Here is a 15,175-nt window from a genome sequence, read left to right as displayed (position 1 = left end):
CCCTAGGAAAGGCTCGAACTCACAAACCTTGAGATCATGACCTAAGCTGAAGTCAGTTGCTTAAGTGACTGAGCCACCCAGGCTGAGCCCCTCCACTGAGCTTCTGGATGAGCTTGCATGGGCAGACCTGATCTGCCCTTCTCAGTGGAGCTAGGACCTTCAAGTTAGGTCAGGAGGCAGAATACTATGAGAGGAAGACAGGAAGAACCCAGAAATGTGGCCTGGCCAGCGAGAAACTCTTTGTGGCAGGGGCACAGAAAGGACTTTCAAAAGCTGTGTGACTGATATGCAGTTGTAAGTTGTTGGTTGACCTGTCTACATAACTGCTTCCGGCAGCCCACAAACCTATGTCATTCTGCTACACACAATGGCCGGTACTTGGGGCCGGAGGGGCACACAGGAGAGCTAAAAAATAAGTGAGTTGCAAGGAGATGACAGGGTTGGGGAAAGCGTCGAACTGTCCTTAGATATGAGCTGGGAGTTTGAGCCTTTCTTATCTATGGGGCAAGGTGACATCAGGTCTGTAGATGAAAACAATTCATTGGCCTTGAAGGTCATTGAGCACACAGCGAGAGAAACTTCAGTCTAGTGATGGAAGTGGATCTCAATGGGCTGAAAGGTGAAAAGTGAGGAATTGAAGACACCCTTTTGAGAAGAAAGCTGTTAGTCTCTGAGCACATGAAGTGCACAGTCTCTGATCATTCACTTGTATCTGGAAAGGACTGCATCTTGCATTCCCCGAGTTGTTTTCCTTAAAGGTATATTTGTAATCTCTCACAGTCAAGTGATAAGTAGATCTGGCTGCTTAATAAAAAAGCTTCCTCCATTTGAAAATATAGAAGAGGGATGTCTGTGCTTTATATGATTCAGACTGTACTAATCTTGTTAGATTGAGCACATTAGACATTGCAAGGAGGGTTATTTGGACTGTAATATGATCTCATATTTGTGGCTCTAGACCACACAAGAAATTATTTCTAACTGTTCTTTTAGTACTTGGAGATACGTATTTTTGTGTTTCACATCATTAAACTCCTTTAGAATGATGTCTTTCGAGGATAAGCTGATGTACCCTTAGAATTCTACATTCTAAGAGATTGTTGTGAAATTCTAGCCTTGCATTTTTTTCTGGGTATTTAAAGTAATTTACATACCCATAAAATAAAAAGGCAGGGGTGGGGGTGGTATCAGGGACTCAGATATTACAATAAGGAACAGAGTTGAAAGTGAAAGTCTTGCACAATTGATGTGGAGGTTAGGGCGAGGAATGTCTGTTGCATAAGTAATTGGTTATGAAAAGTGATTTTACATTTCGATATTACCACTTTGTAGTGGCTGTATCAGAATATCCTCTTTAGTGCCTTTTGGAACAGGGAGGCCCCATGGCACAGAGCAGGGTAATGAGGGCAGGAGACCTTGAGCTTTCTTTTTTGGGTAAGGCTGGGGTTGGGGGCCGGCAAATGGATCTGCTGTTGGGGGCAGCGCTGCTCTGGGTGTTCTTGCCTATTTCAGGCAGGATCTTTACCTTTCCTTACAAACCTACCTCCTGCAACCCTCACTCCACCCTTGGTTAGTTACCTTGATTTGGCCTCCGGAGCTCACCATTGCACTGAGGTCTTTGGGGTTGCCCCCAAATGGCCAACCCTGGGGAGTGGGGGTGGGGGGATGATAGTGCATAAGCAGAGCCCATAGGCTAGAGGACCAGCTGAGGCATTTGGGGGTAAAGCGGTGTGGGGGTACTCTGGGTGACATAGGCACTGGGAGCAGGCTGCAGAACCAGACCAAAGGCTTGTGCAGGTGGGAGCACAGCAAGGACATACTTTGCATAGTCTGAGTTTTGCTTCAGTCAGAGTGAACAGTAGTTGGTGGAGTCATGAACTCCCCAGTGGAAGCCTCTAGCCTGGTTTCTGCCACCAATGCTGTTTGAGGATTCAGCCACTGCCCCCTGCTCAGAGACACATTCCCCTCTGACTTTGGGAAATCAGTAGCAAACCTGCCACCTAGTGGAAGCAGACACACTAGATGGACACACTAGACAGGTCTGGGCCGAAGAGATCTTAAAATTACCTTCTGTAAATGCAAAGGTAATGATGAAAAGAGAAGAAAGCTACCATTTTTGAATGACAGCTATTTCTGATCCCTGCAACAATCTATTATATTCTTAGTATCCCCATTTTATAGTAGGGAGAGTGAGGACATAAAAGACAAGAAGGAAGTGCTTAAACAAGTTGAATTTAAGATGAATTTAAGAACAACTAGAACGGCACTCCTCAAACTTTGGCCACCCAGAGGGCTTGTTAGAACACAGGAGGCCTGACTCTAACCCCAGGGTTTCTGATTTGGCAGGTCTGGGTGGGGCTCCGTAACCTGCATTTCTAACAAGTTCCCAGGTGCTGATGCTGCCTGCCCATCCATGACCATACTTTGAGTAGCACTGGCTTAGAACAATATCTGGCTGGTTATGCATCAGGACTTTCTCAACCCTGGACAGTACCACAGAATGTGAGACATAGTTCCTGCCTTCCGAGGATTTACAGCTTATCTGGTGAGGAGATGCCTTATGAGGATGAAAAGGTTACATCAATAAAAAGACCTTGGACAAGTTTCCTACCGCATAGTCACTAGGTCAGAGCAGAGCAGGAACCCTGAGAGCTGCAGTATTGCTGACGGCCTCCATGTAAAGGTCATGGGACTGTGTTGTGGAGAATGAGTGAGATTTGGATGAATAGGGCAAGGGGAGCCCATACAGATAGGGGAGGCAAGAACAATAATATGAGAATAAGGAAAAGTTTCTGCAAGGAGGAAGCTGAGGCTCAGAGCAGTCCGGTAAGCTGCCTAGGGTCATATAGCCAGTGGATGGTAGAGCCAGCATCCAAACCCGGGTCAAGCTATCTTTGCTTTTTCCACTCTGAGAAGCTGTCCGGGTGTGTAGGAGGCCAGATGGGATTAGTGTGAGGCTCTTAGTCCCAGGTTCCAGCAAGTGCAGGGATGCATCTATGCATCTGAGCGGAAGTACCTCTAGCTATTGGGCTCTAGATGCCTGACCTGCCCCAGCCCAGTCCTGGTCCTGGTTGGAGAAGCAGTGAGAAAACAGCAGGACTGCAAGGTGGGTTGGGATCAGGTGCTAGAGAGTGGCGACCACTAAAGGGTTTGGGTTTTATTTTGTAAGCAGTGGGGAGCCATTGAACTTTTTGGAGCAAGACAGTAATTGGACCCAAGCAATTGACTGTCTACAGTGTGGACACTGGTTAGGAAGGTCTGAGTTGTCTGGGGGAAGATGATTAATCAGTATCTGGACTAGAGTAGTGGAAAAAGAAAAGAACTGGTACTGGCCACTTCCTTTAAGAACCTCCAGAACTTGATGTGAGGATACCAGCAGAGGGCAAGTCTTTATGACCCAGAGAATTAGGAGGCATTTCCTAGTAATAGGCACGCCTGTTTGGAAGAGCTGATGAACAGCAGGAGGGAGAGGAGGGGGCAGGTTCCCTCATCTTGCACTTGAAGTGATGGGTGTGGGGCAGCCGGGTTGCTTGGAAGGGGGGGGTTGATATTCCAAGGTTGTTGGAGAACAATGGTTTTGGAGTCCTCTGCAAAGGGAGGGAGTGACTGAGGTCCTGGGGTCTGCATTGATCTTTGGGGTTCTTAGCGGGCTCCCTCGTGTGCCTGGCATTGTGGATTTACTTAACTATGTTTCCAAACACCTGGCAGATGTCATGCTGTTCATCTTACCCATTTTTCTCCTTTTTCCTTTCTCCTCAGCCTGCCGCCGGACCAGACCCTTCCCCGCCAGGGCCCCAGCCAGTCCCTGTCCTTCCCGGAAAACTACCAGACCCTTCCTAAGAGTACCCGACACCCCTCAGGGGGCTCCTCGCCCCCTCCCCGCAACCTGCCGAGTGACTACAAGTATGCGCAGGACCGAGCCAGCCACCTGAAGATGTCAAGCGAGGAGCGCAGGGCACACCGGGACGGCACCGTGTGGCAGCTCTACGAGTGGCAGCAGCGCCAGCAGTTCCGGCACGGCAGCCCCACGGCACCCATCTGTGCTGGCTCGCCAGAGTTCCCCGACCAGGGCCGGAGCAGGAGCATGCTGGAGGTGCCCCGCTCCATCTCTGTGCCTCCGTCTCCCTCGGACATCCCTCCTCCAGGCCCCCCGAGGGCCTTCCCACCCAGGCGGCCACACACGCCGGCAGAGAGGGTCACCGTGAAGCCGCCGGACCAGCGGAGGAGTGTGGACATCTCGCTGGGGGGTTCTCCCAGCAAGGCCCGGGGCCACACCACCAAGGTGAGACTCTGGAGGGCTGCCCTGCAGCTGGGGTTCAGCCCTAATGCTCAGTTTGAACCCTCACGTGGTTTAAACACAAATTTGAGCGATTTTGAATAATAATAGGTGATACCTGTGCAGTACTTTTAGGGCCAGGTGTAGTACTAAAGGCCTGACTTTAATGCTTACAAGAGCCCTGTGATGTAGGTGCTGTTATCATGCCCACTTCACAGATGAGAATAAGAGATGAAGGACCATACAACTGGAAGTCTGCTTCCTTGCAGCTTGGAAGGCAGAAAAGATACCTGTGTTCAGTTGGTTCAATAATTTTTAATAACCCCAACTTTAGCTTTATCTCTCCAAGGGGCTTTCCCAGTTTACACTGTTATATCCTGGTGAGAAAGATGTGGAACCCCATTTCACAGATGAAGAGGGATAAGTGCTGTGTGGCAGCCTGTTCTGGTGGAGAGGGGCAGAGGTTCCGGACCGCAGGGTGACTGCCTGTCTCTCCACCGTAGAACTCTTCTCATGTGGACCGACGCTCCATGCCCTCCATGGGCTACATGACCCACACTGTCAGCGCTCCCAGTTTACATGGAAAATCGGTAAGCCGCTCCTCCTCTCCCTGCCACCCCCACCCCTACGAACGGGATGCAGCCTGCGAAGTACCACCTCACTGAGTTTGCTCTCCCCACCCCCACCCCACACCAGTTAAATGCAGTGTGCAGGGCAGCTGTCAACCCCCACTTTAGAAGTGAGGAAACCGAGGGGCGCCTGTGGGTGGCTCAGCAGGTTAGGTGTCCTACTTTGGCTTGAGTCATGACCTTATGGTTTGTGGGTTCAAGCTCCACATCGGGCTCTCTGCTCTCAGGGTAGAGCCTGCTTCAGATCCTCCGTCCCCTTCTCTCTGCCCCTCCCCTGTGTGCGTGCGTGTGCTCGCTCTCTCTCTCTCAAAAATAAATATTAAAAAAAGAAGAAGAAATGAGGAAACTGAGACTCAGAGAAATTGAATGACTGGCTCCGTGTTATCCAGTTGGCATGGGTCCCCAGATCAGAGGAAGAGCTTGGGGGAAGTGGAGGAAAACGTGGACTTTTCCTTTCTTTCAGGCAGCATTTTTTTGCCTGTAGCATTTTCCAGCCACCCGACTTTCTCCCATTAGCTCCTCTCCTCTCGTCCTGGTCTTTGCTTTGCTTAGTTAACTTTGTCTTCAAAGCTTGAGTCTGGGTGAGGTTTCACTGTTGGTTGCTGTTTCCTGAAAAGAAAAAAAACAACAAAAAAACCCCGCTTCCTGCAGCCTCTTTTCTGCCAGTGCCTTTGTTTGTCCTAATGACAGAATTAATGCAATAATTACTTCATGGTGTCACATCAGTGCTGTCCCGGCACCGGGGTGAAGAGTAATTATAGCGTCGTGCTCCTGCGGTGGCTAATTTCCTCATGATGTGTCTACACACCTGCAGCTGGAGGAGCTCTCACTGCTTCTCACCCGGTTACGGCGGCACCAGGCCAGGCTGGCCAGCGTGCGAAATCTCGCCGTCGGCCAGTTACTGCAGCACCAGCTGACCTTTCCCACCTGCCAGGTCAGCGCCGGTGGGCTCTCTCAGGGCCGGGGCCCCCCTGGGGGCAAGGGAGTGACATGCTGGCTCGTGTTGTTTCGTGCCCACACTCTAGTCTGTATTTGCTGTCTGGCTCTTTCCCTTGCTCCCTGCCTGTTTGCTTCTGGATGCTACTGGCACACACTGTGCAGTGGTGGTGGGGCCCACACCTCTGGTGCTGGGGAGGAGACTGCATGTGGTGTGAGGGACCCGAACTGTGGCTTCTCTGGCTCTGAGTAGTTAATGCCAGGCTGGTGTGCTGGTCATGTCCAAAGAGCTGTGCTGGCTGTCATTCTTGTTGCCACCTTGGGCACTCCTTGGGATGCTGAAAGGTGTGCTTCGTTGGTGTCAACCTGGAGGGGAAAAGGCAGAGTGTCTTCTCTCATCCGGGCAGTGCGCTGACGACTGATAAAGCATCCTCACATCTCTTATCCTAGTGAACCTCACAGTAAGTTGGGAGAGGTTAGGCAGGACAGGAGTTACTACCACATACGAGGCACTTGATCTAGAAGGGAAAATGACTTGCTTGGGATCCCTCAGCCAGAGGCCTGCAGGCTGGAGCCAAAATTCAGGTCCTATCTGGCATAGTGTTATAAACCTTCCAGGACATGGAGGTTTGCAGGCAAGCTTCTAAAGGAGGGACCAGAGAATTGCTCTCCCAGGCATCTTGAGCAACTTAAAGAAGATGTTCACACGAGGCTGGTCCCTCTGGGCTACAGAAAAGTAGTCAGAGGACAGGTGAGGGAAGTGACAGGATTGTCACCTTCCTTAACTGTCCTGTTTTAGTGAGACCTGAGGGACTCAGGACACGTACTTGGAAAAATGAATGTGAGGGAACACAGGCAAAACCCCTAAGTTGTGAATTTGGGTGATTTTAAATAATATTCAGTCCTCTTACTGCTGTTCAAAGTGTATAGGGACTGGGCTGAAGGGGAAGTAGGGATGGGTAAGGGGACAGTTTAGGGATAGAAATAGCATCTTGGAAGTCACTTAGTGTCCCTGACAATGGTACTTCAGGTCTTCTCATGCTTAAAAGCACAGCCTGAACATCTCACATTGCTTATTTGTGTTACATCAGAGATGTAAACAGGGCCTTCTCCCCCAGCCCTGACTTGCCTTGGTTTGCTGGGAGGCCTCTTATCCTGCTGAGAAAGTGGTATCTGAGCCATTTTTCTTAAGCCTTTACAGCCCCTCTGCCTAACAGCTTCTGTGATCTGTTACATGGGAAACACAAGTTCTAGAAAATCAGAGTCTTTTGCCTATTCTCACTGTTCCTGGTAATTACACTGAAGAACTCAACAGATTGTCAGAGACAATGCAAGCAGCCAGGTGTGACCCTGGAACTTCCTCAACTCCTGACATGGTCCCATGCTGAGCAAAGGGAGCCAAAACTTCCAGCAGCTGCTGGTGCTTAACATCATGGAACCCAAGGTCATGTCAGTCAGGACCTACCTGTGTCCCCACATCCTCTCCCTGCCCTTCTAGGCATTTAGCTGCACTAATGAGAGGGTCATTTTTTATGACAAGGATTGGAGCATTGGTGATTCATGGGACCCTAACTCAGATATTGCATGCTCTTCTAGCTAGACTGTCTAGTTTTGTCTCAGAAGCTCACCACTGGCCTCAGCTGCACTGCTGTCTTAGTGGTGTGTGTGCTGTCTCCCTCTTCCCCCCGAACTGTCCCTCAGCTAACTGATAGACCAGCTGGCTTTCTCCACAGTGACCTGCAAGGTCCACCATGCTGAAAGAGGGCTTTGAGCTACATTGAGATATTTGTGCTTCCTTTGTGGCCCTGGATGTGTTGGCCTGCTGTAGTTCTTTGACCCTGAATCTGTGCAGTGTAAATGGTTCACACACGAAGCCCTGAGTTTTAGAAACCCTTGGTGTTCATAACTGGCTTTTTTCTCTGTGTGCTTCCATTGAAGGCTGACGACACCTACCTCCAGCTGAAGAAAGACCTGGAGTACCTGGACCTAAAGGTGAGTGACGACGTGAGGACATGCACCCCATGTGCATGCCTCCCTTGGATGTGAGGCATGCCTCCCTTGGACATGCACCTTTCTGAGCGTGTCAGCCTCATTGAAGCCAAGCTCAAAGGCCAAGGCTGTGCGGGTCTTATCAAATCTGGATCCCAAATGAAGATGTCTCTTGTCTGAATGAGAAGAGTTTTATTTCTTATTGCCTCAAACCCTGAGTGCAGTTCCTTGATAATTCTGCAGTAAGATTTCTGGATTATGGGATGAGGGCATAAGATCTTGATCTCTTCCTATCCTTGGTAAGGACCCAAAAGTGCTTTTAGATAATAACTGGTTGCTTCCTCAGAGCCTCCAGTGTGAGTGGAATTGGGTTTGGTTCATAGGGTGCCACTGATGTGTGTCATCAGCTGTGAGTAGTTTGGTGGTTTTTTTTTTTTTTTTTTTTTTTTTTTTTTGGTTTTGTTGCTGAGGGAGTGGGTTCCACCTGGAATTGTGCAGCTCTGAGGCCTACATGGTCTCCCATATGGATAGTCTCCCATCCACATTCAGGAGATGAGCGCTGGGCCCCTCCCTGTAGGTGATGAAGCTTCAGGCTCTAAATCAGCCTTCATAGCGCAGAGAACCAAGAAAGCTGGTGTACAAGTGTGAGAGGCATTCTGCGTGAAAGAGAGCTGCTATTGTGTGATTCCCACAGCTCTCTGAAAGCTCCCACTGTGAAAAGCACTTCTTATGCCTAAACCATGAAATAGACTCAAGGAATGTGACCTTTAATTAACTGTGGGTGTGAGAGAGTGGGAGGGCCTGGAGGAGGACACCCAGGCGACTGCCACTGGGCAGGCCCCACCCCCCAGCACCCCTGTGTACCTGGCTTGAGATATTTTTAACATGGGGTTTGTCATCAGCCTTGGAGAAGCAAGAGTGTGAACACTATGACCCGCGGCAGCCGATGGCGGACCTCCCTACACTGAGACAAGATCAGAGACTTTGTTTAGGAATTGACTAGTTAACTTTTGTATCTGTGGAGTATGTGCTGTGTAATCAGCTCTGGAGAAGCCTAAGGGAGATGCAAGAGAAAAATTGAAACTCTCTGGCCCTGAGAATCTCCCAAATAATCTGGGTTAGAAAAGGAAAGTCTCCCAAAATAACACAGACTTGTTTACAATGAACTTACAGAGATCTGTCTGGCCTAGTGCTCAGAGTTGAGGTAGTGAAGATCACTGTGGGCTGCGATTCTGGGAAGGCTTCTGGAGGAGGTGGCGTGTGTGTGTAGCCTTGAAGAGCCAGAGGGTTTGAGTTGGTTGAAATTAAAGGGACGGGAACAGTGGGAGTCAAGGAGAGCCAGGGTGAGGGTGGTGTGGCTAGGGCTGGAGGAGGCAGACTGTCCATGTTCCTAATTCTTTACACAGGAAGGTGCAGTGAACAAGAGGCAGACTTGGCTTTCTGACATGAGTAAAACCAAGAGGGTTCTCTCAAAACCAGGACATTTTCTAGCTTATGTGTCAGTCAGGTCACACAGAGCGTGAGCGAGTATTTTAAGTATGGTTGCAGTGTCTCAGGATGCTAAATGTGCAGTCCAGCCTATCCTGCTGTGCCCTGATCCTGGGCAGGGTCCTTCCACCATGCCCACCACCCCCACCTGACCTGGAGAGAGGTCCACCCACCTTCACCTGCTCTGTGTACCACCTCGTCTCCATTCCCTGCCCTCCCAGATAGCCAGTCACCATGCCATCTGCTTGGCTCTTCTCGCCCCTTCCTGGGGGCCAGTCAGCCAGAAGTATCTGTGGAGTATTCACAATGTACCTTGCATGGGTGGACCCCGAAGCGTTCCTCAGAGTTCTTGGTGCACAGTGCAAGAGAGAGCTTAACGTGCCTGAGCTGAAGGAATAGGAAATACCTGTGTCCTGATTCCTGTTTGTACTGGATAGCAGAAACTCACAGTTGGTCCTGGAGGGAAGATTCAGTTCAGGTCAATTTTATTTCAAGATCATAGAATTGGAGTTAAAAGGGATTTAAAGAGAGAAGCTGAGGCACAGGGTGGCAGAGCAGAGCCAGGAGTCCTTGGATGTCCTGACTCCAAACAGAAGTTTAATAACAATAGAGGGTACCACGTATGACAGTCACTGTGTTTTACTTCTGTTAACTTATGTAACTCCCAGAGTGGCCCTGGAAGGAAGGTGGTTCTTATCTTTTTTTCACTGACTGAGGCTCAGAGAAGAAAATGACTTTCCCAAGGCCACATAAGTAGTTCCCGAGGATTTGGTATTTAGGTATAGCTCGGAATCTGAAACTTGTGCTCTTTATCACCTTGCCTCCTAGCCTCTCTTAAAATGCTGCTTCTATCACTGTGGACCCAAAGGCATTCAGTTTCTGATGGAGCTGAGCTGGGGTCATTATCCCAAGAAATGCATTTGATGTGATAGAGATGTATCCTTGGGGTGTTTCACTAGCTAGGCGCTGCCTATGCCCAGAACATTAGTCTTTCTGGAAGTTGTCATGTGATAGAAAACAGCTGTGTTGATACCAGAGTTCTCCAGTCTTATAGTTGTTACTCCAGTTGCTAAGTTCCTCTCAGAGAACTTTCACCCCAGATGAGCTGCACTTGCAGCAGGGAGGTGCTGGGGTTTGTGCTGTGTGTGAGTTGTCTATCTGGCATAGCTGCCAGAAAGGTTGGTACTGCCTTGGCCTCTCTCCAAGGTAGAGGGTACTCCCATCAGGGAGGCAGTGGGCCTGCTCTGCTCTGCTCTGCTCAAACCCAGCTGGGGTATAGGGTTCCCTCATTTCAGGATCCGGACGAGGAAAGGGCTGGAAGCAAAGCAGAGGTGTTGAGGGCCTATAGAACCATGGCTGAGGAGTGTATTAGGCAGGATTCTTTTGTTTGCAGGTGTCTGAAACCCAAATCAACCTGCGGATAAGCCAAAAAGGGAATATACTGGTTCTTTTAGCCAAGGGCTACATCCCAGGGGCTCAGGCCACATCATCACTGTTCTACTTTCCTTGGTGTGTGGGCTGCTTCCATATGGCCAGGGAAGGTGGCTACCTGCAAACCCAGGTTCACTTCCTTCCAGCTTAGTGTCCCCATGGGTGGCCAGTTGCAAACCTAAGACTCCCTGTGGAATGAGGGAGGGGTTCCCTAATGGGAAGTCTTGCTAGGAAGAAACAAGAAACACAGCAGCAGTTAGCACAGCTGCAGTGCGGAGTGGTGGAAAGAGTTCTGGGTAATTCAGGAGACATAGAGACAGTCTACAAAGCTCTAAAACATTACCATGTGTCTTCTGTGGCTGTAAGGGAGAATTAAGACAAATCAACTGTACTTCAATTAAAAAAGAGAGAGAGATGTGGATAGCAGCTACAAGTAGAGGGATTTCTAAAAGGGCCTGCTCAAGTTGTGGTGAAACACTCCCCCCTCCATCTCTAGGGTGCAACTGAAGCTAGATGAACACTGCAGGGCAAGAGGGATGCGTGATTATATCAGGAAAACCCTAAGGCCCATTGGCTCTTGAGATTGAGACATACTAGACAAAATGAGCTGATGCTGAGCTCAGCTGGGGTCCCTGAGATGAGGACCTTTATGGGCAGAGTTGAATGGGCCCTGTAGCCCAGCCTGGGTGTGGGGACAGCAATGAGCACAGCCCCACTGTGACCAGCTGCTTGTGAGAGGTCCTTGCGGGGAGAGGAAGGAGGTGAGCCCGTCTGGAGAAAAACAGCCTCCCTATCCCCACATGGTTGGTCTAGACTCCCCCATGGCCCTGTTCCAAAGGCCACAGGCTTAAGGATCCAAAGCTCCTGCCATCACCAATCAGCTGATGCTCAGCTTTCAGAATCAGTATTTGCTTCCCCACATGTTGTGGAACTTTTTCTCCCTAAAGTGAGCATTTCTGCTGTTGTACCAAGTGATCAAACAAAGGTGTATTCTAGTCTTTTAGAAGATGCTCTGTATTAATGCTCTTTTTGGAAAATGTTTACCCTTCTGGCATTTTACTTGGTGGTGCCAGGGTGGAAAGGACTCCACCTTGATTAAGCATCTGTTCCTGCCTGGCAGTGTTTGGGTACATGTTCATTATCTCAATCCTCTAAGCAGCCTTGAGAGATAGGAATTATTACCCCCGCCCACATTACTAACCAAGAATCCAAGTATCAAGAGAAGTCACTTCCACAGTAATGTGTGTGGAATTTGAACCCAGTGTCTAACTTTACACCTGCCTTCTTTCTTCTGTGTACCATGTACTTTGCCCACCCTAAAGTTGTATTCACTGAATTGTATTTCTGGCATCATAGTTCTGTTTTTCAGCACCCTATACCCTAGCTAGGTCTGAAGAAGCAGGTATGGTGGTCACTGTTATTGACAGCTTAGATTGTTTTTATGCAGCTGTGAGGCACACCTGGGAAGGGGAGGTGGAAGGGAGGGTATCTGCTGCTGGTCAGGTGGTGTCGTTGTAGGTAGAGCAGGTTGCAGTCAACCCCACAGAGACTGTTTGTTGTTCCTGGTTGTGGGATGTGTCATCAGTGGCTCCGGGCAGTTGCCCTCCAGACTCTTCCTGACTGAGCTTGAGATCAGGGCTTCTCTGTTAAGGGTTTATTTCCTAAGTTAGCTTCTAGAGCAAAGTTTCTTAAGTTGTGGTCTAGATACCACCTACCTCAGGATCACCTAGGAGCTTGATTTTTTTTTTTTGAAGTACAGATCTTGGGGGTTCTGTTGAATTAGAACTTCTGGAAGTGGTGCCCAGAATTCTGCATTTTTTAAATCAAGCTCTGGGATGATTCTTGTGCACAAAGAAGTTTGAAGTCTGTTGTTCTGGAGCAGAGATTATTAATCCTGGCCATGAACTAGAATAACCAGGAGAGCTTTTAAAATGAGTATCAGTGCTTTGATCCTACCCCTTAGAGATTCTGATCTAATTGGTAATACTCCGGTATCATTCTTTAAAAACAAATAAACAACTCTGTAGGTGTTTCTAATATATGGCCCATATGGTTGAGAAACATTATTGGCCAGGGTTGAGAAACATTATTTCAAAGCAGTGGTTCTGAACATGTAATTCCAGACCAACAGCATCAGTAATACCTGGGAATTTGTTAGAAAGGCAAAATCTTGGATCTCACCCCAGACCTGCTCAGTGAGAACCTCTGAACACAGGGCCCAGCAACAGTTGACCCTTCAACAGTGTGGGAGTTAGGGGCATCAACTCCTGTGCAGTTGAAAATCCAGGTAAAACTTAACTCCCCAAAACTCAACTATTAATAGTCTACTTCAATATAAACAATCGATTAACACATATTTTGTATGATATATGTATTACATACTGTATTCTTATAATCAAGTAAGCTTGAGAAAAGAAAATGTTAAGAAAATCATAGAAAAGAGAAAATTTATAGGGCTATACTGTTTTTGTTGAAAAACAAAAATCCATGTATAAGTGGGACTTCATAGTTTAAACCCATAGTTCAAGGGTCGGCTGTATTAACAAGCCCCCTCCAGGTGATTCTGAAGCATGCTGAAGTTTGAGAACCACTTTTTTTTTTTTTTTTTTTTTCAACGTTTATTTATTTTTGGGACAGAGAGAGACAGAGCATGAACGGGGGAGGGGCAGAGAGAGAGGGAGACACAGAATCGGAAACAGGCTCCAGGCTCTGAACCATCAGCCCAGAGCCCGACGCGGGGCTCGAACTCACGGACCGCGAGATCGTGACCTGGCTGAAGTCGGACGCTTAACCGACTGCGCCACCCAGGCGCCCCGAGAACCACTTTTTACAGTAGTGGTTCCCAGTCTTGGCTTGCACATCAGTATCACCCAGGGGGGCTTTTAAGGACCCACTCCAACGAATTATATCTGAGTCTCTTGGAGTAGGACTCGGGTATCAGTTTTTTTAAAGCCACTTGGGTGATTCGAGTGTTCACCCAGGGTTGAGATCCACTGTTTTGGTGGGTAAGGACAGTGTTCCCTCAAAGGAGCTCTAAGCATTTGGGATCATTGGTAAGACATCATTATTTAGATGAACATAGGTGTGGAGATGAGGGTCTGGGGCACTGAAGGTGGAAAATGTGGGGCAGGGATGAGACTAACGCATGGCACCACCCTAGTGATTTGATGTCTTGCAGTGTAAGGTGAGGGAGGACGAAGGAAGAAGCAAAGTCCCTTCTTGTCTTCTGCAGGAGAAACAGGAAGGAAATGGGCACCGACATTGGCCCTCTCATGTAGACTAGCCTGCACTAAGATCCTTCAGGCAGAACTTATTTCCCCCCATTTTATAGGTGAGGGATCTGAAATCTGGAAAGGCTCAGCAGCTGGGAAGCAGCACAGCCAGACTGAGACTCAGTCATTTGAACTGCACAGCACGCGTCCTCCCTAAAGTTTCCCCTTACCGATTCCCCAAATTCTGGCTCCTTCAAGTGTCTTTTGATGTCTCACCTGTTACGTTTTGTTATATTTGCCTTTTTGTTTGGAACAGATAAAAAATAATGAACCTTTGATCAACGTGCTTTACAAAGTGCTGAAGAAGTCAGCACGGGGCTGTCGGCCCAGGAGAAGCGTAAGACGATCTGATCTGTGTCTCCAAGCGGGGCCATTCCATTGCTTTTGGCTCAGTGCCGACTTCATCACTTGCTTAACCAGGGGCTCTCCTGACCGCCCCCAGGCTTCCTGCAAGTCATCTCGGTTTATTTTTTTCTCCTGTTGAAGCTCCCTTCAGCATTTTGGCTGGTGCACCAAGCTGAACCTCTCACATGCGGTGTTCTGTGACTCCATCTTTTGTGCTGCCGCGGGGGTGGGAGGGGCTTGCCTGGCTTGCCACCAGCTTGTGTTGTGTTCCCATTCTCTCTCTGCCTCCATGGCGAGGACTGACCTAGACAGAGACCAGTGTGGTCTATGGAGTCAAGCATGAGTTCTTAGGAAGAAGTTAGCAGTTCCTGGTCACCTTGGAGCCTCTGGCATATCCTGAGATTCTACCATGGCCTTGGGATTAGGCTGGCTCTTCTTCAGGGCAGGGTGTTGATATTGAAAACAGTCTAGAGCTGGACTAGAACAAAATGGGCCACCCCCTTTCCCAAGTCCCCCCTTGGACTGATGCAGAAGTAGTGCCTGAAATGTAGCCAACTTTTGTAGCATTCCAAGGGAGGCTACAGGTTGGGAGGCAGGTGCTATGTGCAGTCATCCCGAGCCCTGAGAAAAGGTGTGTCGAGATGTGGTGGAAGGGAGGTAAAATGCCTGAGTGGCCTTCAGTTCCTTTCTGGTGCACAGACTCTTTCAAATGGATGAGTGCCCACTGAATTTCTCTTTTTTCTGGTGACAGAAATGCTGGAGACACATAGTTGATATTTCAAATGGATTTAAACATTGCTATCACAAAA

The 15,175-nt window shown here is 48.8% G+C and overlaps 1 protein-coding gene across 2 annotated transcripts in view; it reads left to right on the top strand.

Annotated features, from left to right (window-relative positions):
- The window catches only part of PLEKHA7 (pleckstrin homology domain containing A7), a 220,594-nt gene that overhangs the window by 176,850 nt on the left and 28,569 nt on the right, over positions 1-15,175 (top strand). For both annotated transcript variants that reach the window (XM_047072238.1, XM_047072237.1), the window contains exons 11-13: positions 3,760-4,282; positions 4,780-4,866; positions 7,780-7,833. In XM_047072238.1, coding sequence (XP_046928194.1) covers positions 3,760-4,282; positions 4,780-4,866; positions 7,780-7,833 — 664 coding nt within the window. The remainder of the gene's footprint in view (positions 1-3,759; positions 4,283-4,779; positions 4,867-7,779; positions 7,834-15,175) is intronic.

This window comes from Lynx rufus, unplaced genomic scaffold (assembly GCF_022079265.1).
Source record: "Lynx rufus isolate CCGP_SWC_20201006 ecotype Redwood Valley unplaced genomic scaffold, mLynRuf1.p SCAF_9, whole genome shotgun sequence".
NCBI classification, from domain to species: domain Eukaryota; kingdom Metazoa; phylum Chordata; class Mammalia; order Carnivora; family Felidae; genus Lynx; species Lynx rufus.
The sequence above is the reverse complement of the archived record's forward strand: the minus strand, read 5'-3'. Positions and strand labels throughout refer to the sequence as shown.